Source organism: Hemitrygon akajei, chromosome 14, assembly GCF_048418815.1.
Source record: "Hemitrygon akajei chromosome 14, sHemAka1.3, whole genome shotgun sequence".
Taxonomy (NCBI): Eukaryota; Metazoa; Chordata; class Chondrichthyes; order Myliobatiformes; family Dasyatidae; genus Hemitrygon; species Hemitrygon akajei.
This window is the reverse complement of record NC_133137.1, coordinates 102818545-102832391: the sequence shown is the minus strand read 5'-3', so window position 1 is coordinate 102832391 and position 13847 is coordinate 102818545. Positions and strand designations below refer to the sequence as shown.

Sequence of the window (13847 nt, the reverse complement as noted above, 5' to 3'; positions counted from 1 at the left end):
GTTGTCCCCTCTTAGGAAACTCTTTCTTTCCTTAGGCAAGAACAAATTTACAAAGTACTTCAAACCTGGTCTCATCAATAGCAATTGCAGCAAAAGTTTCCTATGCTTCAATGCCTTACAACTTATATTAACATAACACTTGCTTTCCTAATTGCTTCATGTAGCTGCAGTCTAACTTTGAGATTCACGGAATGGACACCAAATCACTTTGTTTTGAGCGGCAACCAGAACTGCTAAAGTGCTCAATGTATGCCAATATTTCATAAAGTTCTAGGATAACCTCCCGCTTTCAGTTATCTGTCCCAATAATCACCTTATGAAATTGAAAATGGCCACTAGCTAACTTCATTATCCAATTAAACCCAATCGCCTAGCTTACCTACCAACATGACTTTGCAATTTCATCTTTTCAAGAATAGATCAACTTCCCTTTTGAAAATTGTAATTCAACCTACCCTTCCAAGCAATGTACAGTACTGTACACTTAGACATGTGTATATAGCTGGGGGTCCCCAAGACTTTTGCAGTCAATATGGAGCATAGAGTGAGTTTGTAAATCTGGCGGGAACAAAGGATGGGAATGCTGAGGGTGAAGCACTGTGGGAGGGGTATGGAACAATTGGCAGAGAAAAAGTACCAGGGGTGAGGCGGGGAGGTGCGGGTGCAGACAAACCCAGCCCTGAGACACCAGACAAGGCTATTTGATTCCAAATAATTACTTTATTGATCATTTTAGAATGTCCCTCTGGTGCTTCCCACTTACTTCCCTTTTCCCAATCATGATCCCCCCCTCTCCCTGTCCCCTTCCACCCTCAGTCCACAATAGCGACCCATATCAGAATCAGGTTTAACATCACTCATATAAAGTCATATTTTGCAGTACAGTGGAATACATAAAATTACTGTAGTGCACAAAAGTCTTAGACACCCTATCTCTATACACACACATATACATACAAATATAAGAATTTTGTACAGTACATTATAAAATGATGACAATAAATCACTGTGTAAAATATTCTAATTGCCCTGGTGTGTAGTTGTCCAATTATAGAAACATAGAAGCATATCTTAACATTTATTCTCTGGTTACTGACTGAACTATTTGTCAAAACTTTCTTCCATATCTGCTCCAAATTACATCCAAACAATTTGTTCATTAAAGAGAAAAAGTTTCATTCACATACAAATAGATAATCATGTTTCCACAAATTACAAACGAAATACAGTGTTTGCTAATGTGTTGAAAAATAAACAGTGGCCATTACACGCACAGAATTTTTAATTTCCTTTAATGGTTCTTTGGAATCATTTACATAAACTTGAACAAACTGAGCTTATGCCTTCTCAATAATACACCGTTGACACAAGTATCAGCAGGATTTCTGTGTGAGCTTGAAACATTGGCATCTCATTAACAAATATTAACAGCCACCATAAGCTGCATATGGCTAAATGATGAATTATCCATTCTCCTCAGGAGCAACCCTCATCTTCCTGTGGTCCACCATTTTAATTCTCCATACCATGCTAACCTTCTTGCCAACAACCCCCTCCACTGTTAAAACCAGTCTCAATACAAGCCTAAGGGACCTCATCTTCTGTTTGGGTATTTTGCAGTTTCCCTCACTCAATATACTATTCTTTTACATCAAGTAACTTGTCTTCTCTACCCTGTATCAGAACTGGCAATTTCTGCTGTACATCATTGTACTGTTATATAGGCTCAGTTGTTCCTCTCCCTATCAGTAAACCAGACCTACTGGGCATTTCCCTTCATCCTGCTATTAGGAAAGCTTCTAATTAACCCTTTAATTAACCCCATTAACCCTCAACCAGACAAGCCCTACAATTAATCCTCACCTCAAGCTTATCCTTTTACAGATATCCCGCTATATTGTCCAGCTCTTCTGTCAACTTCTTTGTAATTTAAAAATATTGTTATCCCTCTTTCCTAGCTCTGATGAGAACCTGAAATGTTAACTTTATCTTTCTACAGATGTTTGTTACTACTTTGTTACTTTTGGGGTTGCCCAAGGATTAACCCCAGGCTCCTTCCCATATATTTCATACAAATCCAAATACTCTAACTGAAGCCTTTGGCTTTCTCCCCTGCACCCTTTAAAAGCTTAGTTCTGAAGTCACAAGTTACCTTCCCTCTTTCTGATTAAAGAAAACTGTTCATAACATTGATCTCATTTAACTTAAGATAAATTGTCAAATCCGCATTCCTTTACAAATTTCCACCTCCATATGTTAATCCCCGCTTTTAACTCCTCTACTGCTGAAATCCTCATCCACCCCAGATGTGACTTTTCCAAACATATTGTCTAGATTCACTTGTTCTACTCATCAGCTTTTGACCATCCAAAACAAACACTGGCTCAAGCTCTCAACAAATATTGCTTACATAGGTGCTTGTTAACCTATAATGACTCATAGTAAAAGCTATCAATTTAAAAACTCTCAATTGTTTTTGGCTTTTAAATCCCTCAACAAGAATATACCCTGGTCAAGCTTGCTAAATGAGAGTGAAAAACTAAGCCAGTCTTACCATTGGATTACCTATAGCAGAAATAGTCAGCTCTGATACAGACCGAGGTGAGTCACCTGAAGTTGGTGAATTCAGGAAGGGGAGATGAGATTACTCCCAATCTCAGGAATCACCTCTGGTGCTGCATCAAGAACTCTGCTGACTGAACATTTCCAGATTTGATCATGCTAACATTTGTGGATAAGCGCAAAGGCCCCAAACTCTGAAATTCCTCCCTTAAATATCATCATCTCTTCCCCCACCCACCCTTCCCTTTCAGGTTATTTAAATTCTACTTCAGCAAGGTTATGACCCAGTGCCTTAAATTTCTATGTAGTTCAAAGGCCAGGCAACTTTCTTTTGATAACCACCCTGGGATGTTTTTGCAATATTGAAGACACAATGTAGATTGTACATGCAAGCTGCTTAATTATTGACAGTAAATTTATTGAATTACAATTCCTGTGCTTAGCAAAACTTGAAACAGTTATTTCCAAAAGCTTTCAGTATTGTCTAATAAAAACTTTATATGCTTTCCATTACAATTTTTATTAGCAGTATCTTTCCATACATATCTGGTGATCTTACTCTTGCTCAATCAGTAAAGATGAAGAACTGTTATAAATCTCTTTGAAGTAAATCACATTCTTGGCAGATCCAAAAACATTTTTCTATTAGCAATTGGCTCCCCTATCTCACTTATTGCTCATCTCCAAATATTTTTCTAATTATATTTCTGTTTCACTCTTATAAAGTTTATCACAGAAACTGACTGTACGTGTTACAAAAGTTAATTTCCAAAATTTAGATGAAGGACACCACATATGATAAAAATCTCAAGATTCTCTACCCACCCAAATCATTTAAGTATTAAACCGGATTTTTAAACCCCAATTCACTTAGGCTTACTCAGAGGCCTTTATTTTTAACGAAAGTCTCGCCACTCAGTTGGTTTTGAACTATAGAATACGAGTATTGGATTAAAAAAAAGTGTTTCTCCCCAACCGCCTTACATAAAAGCACAATTTGTTTTACCAAAACTTGAACTTTTAAAATGAACAATGGCAAGACCTGCAGCTCTACCCCAATAAACAAACTAGAAGCAAATTCGTTGCAAAGTCGAGGCATTTTTTCTGTTGCTTGTTTATGCAACGTGCGTATCTCAATATTCTTTCAATTCCATGTCGATCTGCACGATCTGTTATTGATTTTTGACGCACAACAGTTTAGTGATTACTCGGTAAACCTTGAGATACACGACTGTTTAAAAACTCCGCCCTGGGACCCATTTTGAATAGAAATACTTAGCAGTTTGGTAACCACGGATCCTGGAAGTCAAGATCATTTTACAAAATATCTACACTGCAGTTTTGATTGTATTCGGGGCCCACGCCACAGGACAAGAAACCTGTTCCTGCTCTAAAGCCCGTTCAATGCTCAGGAGTTTATTCCACCCTGACTCCCCTTTCTTCCTCCTCCCGTAGTCCCGCCAAAATCCAGCCCTGCAACCAGGCAGGCCCAGTGCGGCCTAGGGCCTCTTGGGTTGCCGCTTAAGCTCTTCCCCGTCGTCTAAAAGCCACTTTGGGGGTTCTTTCCCGTCCTTTTATGAAGTAAAACACCCGTTTGTGCGACCGGGCAGCTTTTGGGATCCGATTTGCGACTGCGCCAGGGCCGAAATTTGGAGAATGCGCGGTGCGCACTAACCTCAGAGCGGCTGCGCCGAAGGCCTGGAACTCGGTCTCTGTGTGTCTGCGCTGCCAGATACTGTCCCGCCCCTCCCCCGCTCAGGCCGAACGTTGCGCACGGTGGCGATGACGTCACCCGCGCCAGGCACGCAACACGTCCTCGCGCACGCCAGGCCCCGCCCAGTGCTCGGGGTTGGGCGCGGGAGCGCGCTTCTCGCCGCGGAGTGCGGGACAGCGGGAGCGCGCTTCTCACCGCCGAGTCCACGGCCGGTGCGGGGCAGCTCCCCTTCCCCTAAGGCTGGATGGCACTGAGAGTTATGTTATGGAGGCAGTTTGACCTGGTCCAGAGCTTGTACATCACATTCTTAAACATGGAACTCTGCTAATCTTCCCACAGGTGCTGTCTGTTCCGTTCCAAACACTTTCTGTCTTTATTGTACTTTTAGTTGTAGTTTTTGAAAAATGATTAACAACAATCTCACACTTCGTTGCCCACACCAACTGTCGGGTCACCTCTCCTGGAATTTCTGACTAACATAGTAAGTGGTATTCTCATTAACTACAGAATAGTTAGTGAAGCAGATCCCAGGGCTTACTGCCTCACCATTGAGTTGTGTGGCCTCACAGCAGTTTTGGTTTTCAGGAGCTGTTAGAATCCATGCTGCTTCAGGGCTTCAAGCTCAGACACTATATTCAGTTGCAAGCCAGAGAAAATCTGCAGAGACTGGACATCCAAGCAACACACACAAAATTATGTTGGAACTCAGAAGGGCAGGCAGCATCTATGTATTGTTTTGTCATTCCTGCCAAAGGGTCTCCGCCTGATCCATGGACTGTACTTTTTTTTCCTGTAGATGCTGCCTGGCCTGCTGAGTTCCTCCAGCATTTTGTGTGTGTTGCCATATTCAGTTTTCTGGTGACCCCACTGTTGTGGGCCGATTCACAGGTGGTGATGAATCAGCATACAGGAGGGAGACTGAAAACTTGGCTGAGTGGTGTAACAACAACCACCTCACACTCAATGTCATTAAGACCAAGGAACTGATTGTAGAGTTCAGGAGAGGGAAACCACAGGTCCATGAGCCCATACTCATTGGAGAACCAGAGGTAGAGAGGATCAATCACTTTAAATTCCTGGGTGTCAGTACCTCAGAAGCACAACGGCGCTTCTACTTCCTTAGGTGTCTGCAGAGATTCATCAAAAACCTTAACAAACTTCTGTAGACGTGTGGTGGAAAGTGTTTTCACTGGCTGCATTACAGCCTGGTATGGGAACACCAATGCCTTTGAGCAGAAACTTCTACAAGAAGTAATGGGCTTGGTCCAGTACCTCATGGGTAAAGCCCTCCTAACCATTGAGCTCATCTACATGAAATACTGTTGTAGAAAAGCACGTCCATCATCAAAGATCCTCACCACCCAGGCCAGGCTCTTTTCTTGCTGCTGTCATCAGGTAGAAGGTACAGGAACCTCAGGACTCACAGCACCAAGTTCAAGAACAGTTACTACCCCTCAAGTCAGGTTCTTGAATAAGAGGATAACAACACTTATCAATTAAGACATTTCCACAACCAATGATCTCACTTTAATGATCTTTATCTTGTTTACTTCATGCTCTTGTTATTTATTGCTATTTATTTATATTGGCATTTGACAGTTCTTGCTCTTTCATTGATCCTGTTTAGTTACTGTTCTATGGATTCGCTAAGTATGCCCACAGGAAAAAAAATCTCAAGGTTGTATGTGGTGACATATGTACTCTGATAATAAATTTTACTTTGAACTTTGAAAAGGCTGTGCATGAGTCTGTATCCACAGTTCCTACCAAAAATTTTGAGAGTTTCTCAACTGCTGATGAATAAGTGCATAGGCAGAAAAGGCTGGGAAAAAAAAGAATGTTTCATTGTCTCCCATGCTGCAAATTTCACTGCTAAAACTCACTGACAAAAATGACAGAGAGAAATCAGACTGGCCACATACTCTCATGAATAAATAGTGATGTTTTTAATAAAGATTATGAATATCCAATCACTAAGAACAGTATATTATGTTCCAGAGAAGATCCGATTGTAAAATATTGTTTAAATTAGTTAAACTGACTGCAAGAAACTGCAGAGAGTTGTGGGCACAACTTAGCACATCACGAAAACAGTCTCCCCTCCATGGACTATGCCTACACTCACTGCTGTGTTAAAGCAGCCCACATTATCAAAGACCCCTCCCATCCCATAGATTCCTGCTTCTCCAATTGGGCAGAATATACCAAAGTCTGAAAGTACTTCACTCCAAGCTCAAGGACAGCTTCTATCCTACTGTTATAAAACAATTGAACAATAAGATGAGACTAACCTCACCATTTACCTCATCATTGCCTTGTACAGTGTTGTCTGCCCTTTCTCTGTATCTAACACTATATCTTACATTCTGTTTCTGCTTTTCTCTTGTACTACGTTGATATACTTTTGCGAGTACGAGATCTGTATGCATACCATGCAAAACAAAGTTATTCGCTGTATACGTGACAATCATACACTGATTTACCAATCTAAAGATTCTTGGCGCTAAAAGGCAACTCCTTTGCTTGCATCTTCAGAAACAGCTATTTCCATCTTTAATATCTTTATTTTTACCCATTCAGGGTTCTTTTGAAGACCCTGACCTGGAGTTACACGCTGACTATGGTTCTTTGTGGGAATGGGACCCATTCTCGGGGTTTCAGGACTGGCCGTTGTTCGGCAAGCCAAGGGTTCTGTCTGAGAATCTCGCTCGTATTTGGAAGCCTAAGATCTCCGGGTTCTGGAGAATGGCAGATCGAGGGTCAGTGTCACGGCAGGAGACTTGTGTGTCATCGGGGGTGGGGGCAGGGATCTTTCTCTGTGGACCCGAAGATCCGAGATCTTTGCCATCTTCAGGCACAGAGCTCGTAAAAAGTGATGAAATGGACTTTAAACATCGTAAACCAGTGGGTTGTTGTTACGTCTCCCTGCTCGCTGTGAAAATGGGGGACACCTCCTTCTCCCTTATTAGGGAGAGAGGGAACCCTGTGGTTTGTCGAATGCCGGAGGAAACGCAAAGTCTTTGGGGTAACTGCAAGTCTGTGTCTTTGCTTTTGCCTGCCTCACGCTTGAGTGCTCGGTGGTGGTGCTGATGCTTGCTTTTTTTTGCCAGGGGAGGGGGGATTGTTGCTCGCTGCCGCTTACCCATGGGAGGGGGAAGCTGGAGGGTCTTTGGGGTTCTCAAGTTTAACTGTTGTTCATTCTTTGGGGCACTCCCCTGTTTTCGTGGATGTTTGTGAAGAAAACGTTTTTCAGGATGTATATTGTATACATTTCTCTGACATTAAATGTACCTTTGACTAAGATTACACTGAGATTAGAGTAATTCAGTAAGTGTCATGTTGAGATGGAGTCAATAATTAAACAGTACAATTGGACTAAGAATACACAGGTATAATATAAGAGCACAGAGCTTGTGATACAAAAATATCACAACAATGAACTTATGGTACTAATGTATAAACTGAAAAATTAGCAACATACTATGCATCCCTTGTTGCCACACTATAGGAAGGGTAAGATTGCACTGGAGAGTGTGCAGAGCAGATTCACCAAGATGGAACATTTTGAAGGAAACATCGCAGAATGGGACATTTCACTTATGGGGAAAGACTAGATAAGTTGGTTTGTTTTCTGTGGAGGAGAGGGAAACCTGACAGAATGGATAAAATTATGAGGGGCATGCACAGGGTTCATAGGAACATTTTCCCTTGGGAAAAGTGTCTGTTACTAGAGGGTGTGGATTTAAGGTACAGATAGAGGATTTGAAGAAGAATTTTTTCTCACCTAGAAATCTGGAACATCCTGTGTGAAAAGTTGTTGCAGGTAGGTATTCTCACTGAATGGAAGTATTTATTTGAACTGCTGTGGCATAGAAATCTACAAACTTAGTATTGGAAATTGGGATTAGTATGAAAGAGGTACTTGTTGGTCACCCCAGGTAGGCTGAAGGGCCTTCTTCCATGATATACAGCTCTATGACAACTGGTGAGTTTCTGATAAATCCTTGATCTGATCTGGAAGGCATTCACGACACACTCACAAATGGATTTACTCCTTCAACTGAGAAATTTAACCTGACATTGAAACAAACCCCTAAACAATAAATTTAGATAAACAAGATTATTAAGATTAACCACATATCTTTCAATGAGGAGAATGGAATAAACCTTCAAATGAACTGCTCTAGCCCTCGGCTGACAGACTGTGTTTCAGTGTAAAATAAATCTCCAGGTAAATCCTTATGTCTTGCAACAAAGGTAGATTCTTAACATAAGATCGTTACCAGTTTAAACCTATACGTATATTGAAATGTACTTTCAGGGTGAGACGTGAGTAAGACAACCCCTGGAGATCAAATTAACCCCATTACTCAGAGTGTAGAGAGGTTACTCATTGTGGGATTAGAGCAGGCTTTCCTGCAGGGAGACAAGTAAGCACTCAACTGCGGATCGATCTTTAGAGGATTGGAATTATTCAGAGGTCCTTCACTTGAGGATTAGAGTAATCTCACACACAAAGGGTGGAGCAAACCCTGAATCATGGATCTGATCACTGAAGAAGTATTTAAATAAACCTCCATTCAGGGTTTACAGTAACCTATAAGGAGTAAACTGTTTTTTTGAACACTGGGTGTCTGACAGTCTTTGTTTTGTGGTGGTGGTTTTTAATGGGTTCTATTACACTTCTTTGTTTTGTGACTGCCAGCAATTAGAAGAATCTCGAGGCTGGATATAGTGTACATATGTGACAAATGTACTTTGAGCTTTAATACTTGGGGCTAAGAATAATGCCTGATTCAAGAGTAATTCTCTCAGGGTTCAGAGTTACTCACCATGCAAGGATCACATACTAATCAGCTGCGAGCAATGCTCAAGCTTTTACATGTTGACGCTGCAAATAGCTCGTGACTTCTGTGACCAAGACAGCTAATAAACCTCAACTGGGGCAGACCTTAGTTGGCTTTTGCCACAATACACTGAACAGATAATAAATCCTCAAAAGACAGAGATATGATAAATCCTTTGCACTCATTTTGTCCTAAGTAATATATGCAAAAATATATAATCGTAAAGCTGAAAGCTTTAGGAACAGTACAATTACACAGTTGTTTAGCATCAAGAACCTCCTGGAAAATCAACATGCAACATGTTCAAAGTCAAGGTAAGTGATTGGAGGCATGTTCCATTATCTTCTTTACAGCCAACCATGTCTCTTCAGCTGTCGGAACAATCTGACTCCGTGGAAGCATGAAGCCGTATTGACCCTCATCACGCAGCTCAAAGGCATAAGAGTACTTAATACCTTGGTTATAGCTCCAGTCAATGCTGTTCCCACTACTCTCATCTGAAGTTGGGGAGAAGAGTAATACATGTCAACACACACACACACAATGCTAGAGAAACTCAGCAGGCCAGGCAGCAACTATGGAAAAGAGTAAAGAGTCGACCTTTCGAGCCGAGACCCTTAATCAGGACTGAAAAGGAAGGAGTCATACTAAGAAGGTGAGGAGAGGGGAGGAAGAAGTACAAGGATAACCATGGAATACGAGGATAACAAAGAATACAAGTGAGAACCATGCAGTGTCAAAACCAGGAATGAAGGGGTTAACCTATGAGGAGAGATTGAGTCGCCTGGGACTATACTCTCTGGAGTTCAGAAGAATGAGAGGGGATCTTACAGAAACATACAAAATTTTGAAAGGGATAGATACGATAGAAGTAGGAAAGCTGATTCATAGGCTAGAACTAGGGGACATTGCCTCAAGATTCAAGGGAGGAGATTTAGGACCAAGATGAGGAGAAACTGTTTTTCCCAGAGAGTGGTGGATCTGTGGAATTCTCTGCCCAGTGAAGCAGTTGAGGCTTCTTCACTAAATATATTTAAGAAACAGTTAGATAGGTTTTAACATAGTAAGGGAATTAAGGGTTATGGGGAAAAGGCAGGTAGATGGAGCTGAGTTTACGGACAGATCAGCCATGATCTTATTGAATGTCGGGGTAGGCTCAATGGGCCGGATGGCCTACTCCTGCTCCTATTTCTTATGTATAGTGTACTGAAAACCAACTGGTAACTTATAGCATTATTTGTTTAATCACATGGGTTTCACAAGACAAGCAGAATTATCCCATAATGTGGCATTAACAGATTTTGTGGCCTTAGGTCATGCCAGCCAGTAGGGTCAGCCCTTCTTAAATTTAAGAAGGACTGACCCTACTAGCTGGCATGACCTAAGGTCAGATCTATTGGTTCTTTGATTGAAATGTGTTTGGAATTTCCTGTCACTAGTTAGTTTGAGAGGGTGGGAGGACATGAATAAATTAGTTTTTCTTTCTGCATATAGTATTCAGTGGCATGTCCAATGCTCTCGAGGTCATAGGGTAAAATTTTCAAGTTCATTCCAGAAGCTCACACAGAAGTTGTCCGCACATCAAGCCGAGGGTTTCAGTATTGTTATTAAAACAACTAAACATAACATTGGATAAAGGGACAGTTGTTCATGTATGGCTTTATTCTGAGTCTGGGCCCACCTACAACTTCACCCAAAAATGGTGAATAAAAGGGGCAGACAATGTTACATAATACAATTTGATCAGAAGAACAAACACTGTCTCAGAATTACCCCAGAGTGCTATTGGGATCTGTGCAGACGGGACACCTGCCGTCCTGTGGTGTAATAGTACTTCCCGTTTACTTCACTTGCAGCAGCACGCCTCTCGGCTGATAGGATCTTTCATGCACGATTAGATGTTGAGGCTAGCTTCAGCAAGTTTTAAATGGGAACTCCCTGGTGGTAGAGCAAGCATTTACAAACGTCTACAATCGAGTCCCGGTCGTATTTTCTGTTTACCCTCACAGTTATCCTCTTCTGGCTGCACACATCACACCCCCCACCCCTTTTTAAGATTGCTCCTCCTTTTATGACCACAGCATTAAACTAATCCTACCCAATATTCTGACCCAACCTGAGGTCCTGCTATTCCCCAAATGAATCTCTGAGTTTCTCCTACCCCCGCAACAGAGTCTTTCTTCACTGCAACACTTGATCACTGCGGTCTGCAGTCTGCAATTTCCTCTTTAAGGATATTCTTTTTGAACCATCTAAATGATGTGGCGCTTTTGTGAACTCCTGGAGGAGTGCAGGTAGGGCTGGGGGTGGATATTGGGTTGAGGTCTGACGGTAGGAGACAAACCTGTACTTGGCTCCATTAGTCTGCGCTGATTAAAGTGTTGAGAAGATTAAAATCAGTGAGGATGAGAGTGGAAAATGAACAACGTTGTCTGCCAGTGTTTGATCAGTCTCCCTCTCCTCTCCTTGCTCCTGTCGGGTGGGAGGTGCTGAAGTCTTGGGTCGCACACTGCCAGGCTCAGGAGCAGTGGCCCCCCCCCCCCCCCCGCAGCTGTCAGACTGAGGGACGGACTTCACTCACCTCAGTGATGAACCAGCTTCGCAGCTGTGGTCTCACTTTCGGGGACTCTGCAGTTTATGTTCCAAGTGTTTTAGTTTGCTATTATTTTTACTATTTACGCAATTTGACCAAGGCGACAAGGCTGAAGGTGAAGGATAAACTGACATCCAGTTCACTACTTCACAAGGTTTACTCACCTCAGCACTGAACTGACTCTGCGGCTGAGGCCTGAAACATCGGCACTCACCTCAGCACTGAACCGACTCTGCGGCCAAGGCCTGAAACATTGGCACTCACCTCAGCACTGAACCGACTCTGCGGCTGAGGCCTGAACAATCGGCACTCACCTCAGCATTGAACCGACTCTGCGGCTGAGGCCTGAAACATTGGCACTCACCTCAGCACTGAACTGACTCTGCGGCTGAGGCCTGAAACATCGGCACTCACCTCAGCACTGAACTGACTCTGCGGCTGAGGCCTGAAACATCGGCACTCACCTCAGCACTGAACTGACTCTGCGGCCAAGGCCTGAACAATCGGCACTTACCTCAGCACTGAACCGACTCTGCAGTTGTGGCCTGAACCATCGGCACTCACCTCAGCACTGAACTGACTCTGCGGCCGAGGCCTGAACAATCGGCACTCACCTCAGCACTGAACTGACTCTGCGGCTGAGGCCTGAACAATCGGCACTCACCTCAGCACTGAACTGACTCTGCGGCCGAGGCCTGAACCATCGGCACTCACCTCAGTACTGAACTGACTCTGCGGCCGAGGCCTGAAACATCGGCACTCACCTCAGCACTGAACTGACTCTGCGGCCGAGGCCTGAACCATCGGCACTCACCTCAGCACTGAACTGACTCTGCGGCTGAGACCTGAAACATCAGCACTCACCTCAGCACTGAACTGACTCTGTGGCTGAGGCCTGAACAATCAGCATTCACATCAGCACTGAACTGGACCCGTGACCCTAGACTTGCTGTCAGAGGGTCAGGGACTCTGCTGTCCATCTTCTGTGTTACTTGTTCACATTTTTATTGACTTCACAATTTGTTCCTTTGTTTCTGCACATTGGGTGTTTGATGGCCCTTGTTGTGAGGGTTTTGTTTTTAAATGGGTTCGATAGTGTTTCTTTGTTTTGTGGCTCCCTGCAAGGAGACAAATCTCAAAGTTGTATATAGTATACATGCTTTGATTATAAATATACTTTGAATTTTGTCTGCACATAAGGACTAAGCAAGCAAACGAGCTAGTGCAGATGATGGCTTGGACTCAGTGCTCAATCAAATTTGGCCATTCTCCCATACTGGCACAAAATGAATTAATGTGCTGACATGACACAGCTTCTTTGTTAAAATGCTTTATATCCGTTCAGAGCTGTGAAGTAATTCTAAGGAGCAAGACAGTGGAAGAGCCTATATATGATAGGGAGCTCATGATGGAGATGGAAGAAGATCAACGTAGCAAGTGGTGCAGCTGACAATGACTGTGCATGTTGCATCCTGCCAGCAGAGGGCGTGCATGCCCAGGGAAGACCTTTACAATCAGAATCAGGTTTATTCACATATTTAGGTGAGATTAGCCTTATTTACTACATATACCTCGAAATATACAGTGAAATGCATCATTTTGCATCAAGTCAAATCAATGAGGATTACGCTGGGCAGACTGCAAGCATGGCCATGATCCTGGTGCCAAAATTGCAGGCGCACAGTTCTCTACCCTGACCCATGACCCTTTGGAAGGTGTGAGGAAGTTGGAGGCACCGGAAGAAACATGTGCCGTCACGGAAAGAACAAATTCCTTACAGACAGTGGCAGGACGTGGATCCTGATATTGCAGCAGGGGCTGGCAACCACAGCGCTAACGGCAAATGGTGTGAAATCTGTGCTATATCTCCATATTGTTTGTTCTTCCTGCGGGTTTTGTGGTTGGCATTCGGGGTGTCGAAACGTGAAACTGGAAGTTTATTCATCGAGCTTTGGAGAAAGCCGCTTCTGAAATTTGAATAAAAAACCTGAGCAGAATGCAAATGATGCAAGTGATAGCTCCGTGTGAATGTTGCCCAATCCCTGGTGGATGTCTCTGTTTAGGTCACGATTTCCAATTCTACCTGTAAAGTCTTGCACTACTTCAAAGGAAATCAGCAATACTTGGCTTC

At 42.9% G+C, this 13847-nt stretch overlaps 2 protein-coding genes across 10 annotated transcripts in view; both read right to left on the bottom strand.

Moving 5' to 3' along the window:
* The window catches only part of nrf1 (nuclear respiratory factor 1), an 84587-nt gene extending 78518 nt beyond the window's left edge, over positions 1-6069 (bottom strand). The window contains exon 1 of one of the 4 annotated variants that reach the window (XM_073066809.1): positions 4238-6069. The gene's annotated coding sequence lies outside the window, so the exon portion shown is untranslated. The remainder of the gene's footprint in view (positions 1-4237) is intronic. The other 3 variants (XM_073066810.1, XM_073066811.1, XM_073066812.1) reach the window with 3 other exon arrangements.
* Positions 6070-6207: 138 nt separating this feature from the next.
* Positions 6208-13847, bottom strand: part of LOC140738862 (carboxypeptidase A1-like) — a 40594-nt gene continuing 32954 nt past the window's right edge. For 5 of the 6 annotated variants that reach the window (XM_073066818.1, XM_073066819.1, XM_073066813.1 and 2 more), the window contains one exon: positions 6208-9620. In XM_073066818.1, coding sequence (XP_072922919.1) covers positions 9433-9620 — 188 coding nt within the window. In that variant the 3' untranslated portion in view covers positions 6208-9432. Of the gene's footprint in view, positions 9621-10490; positions 12835-13847 lie in introns of those variants that run through there. The other variant, XM_073066816.1, reaches the window with a different exon arrangement.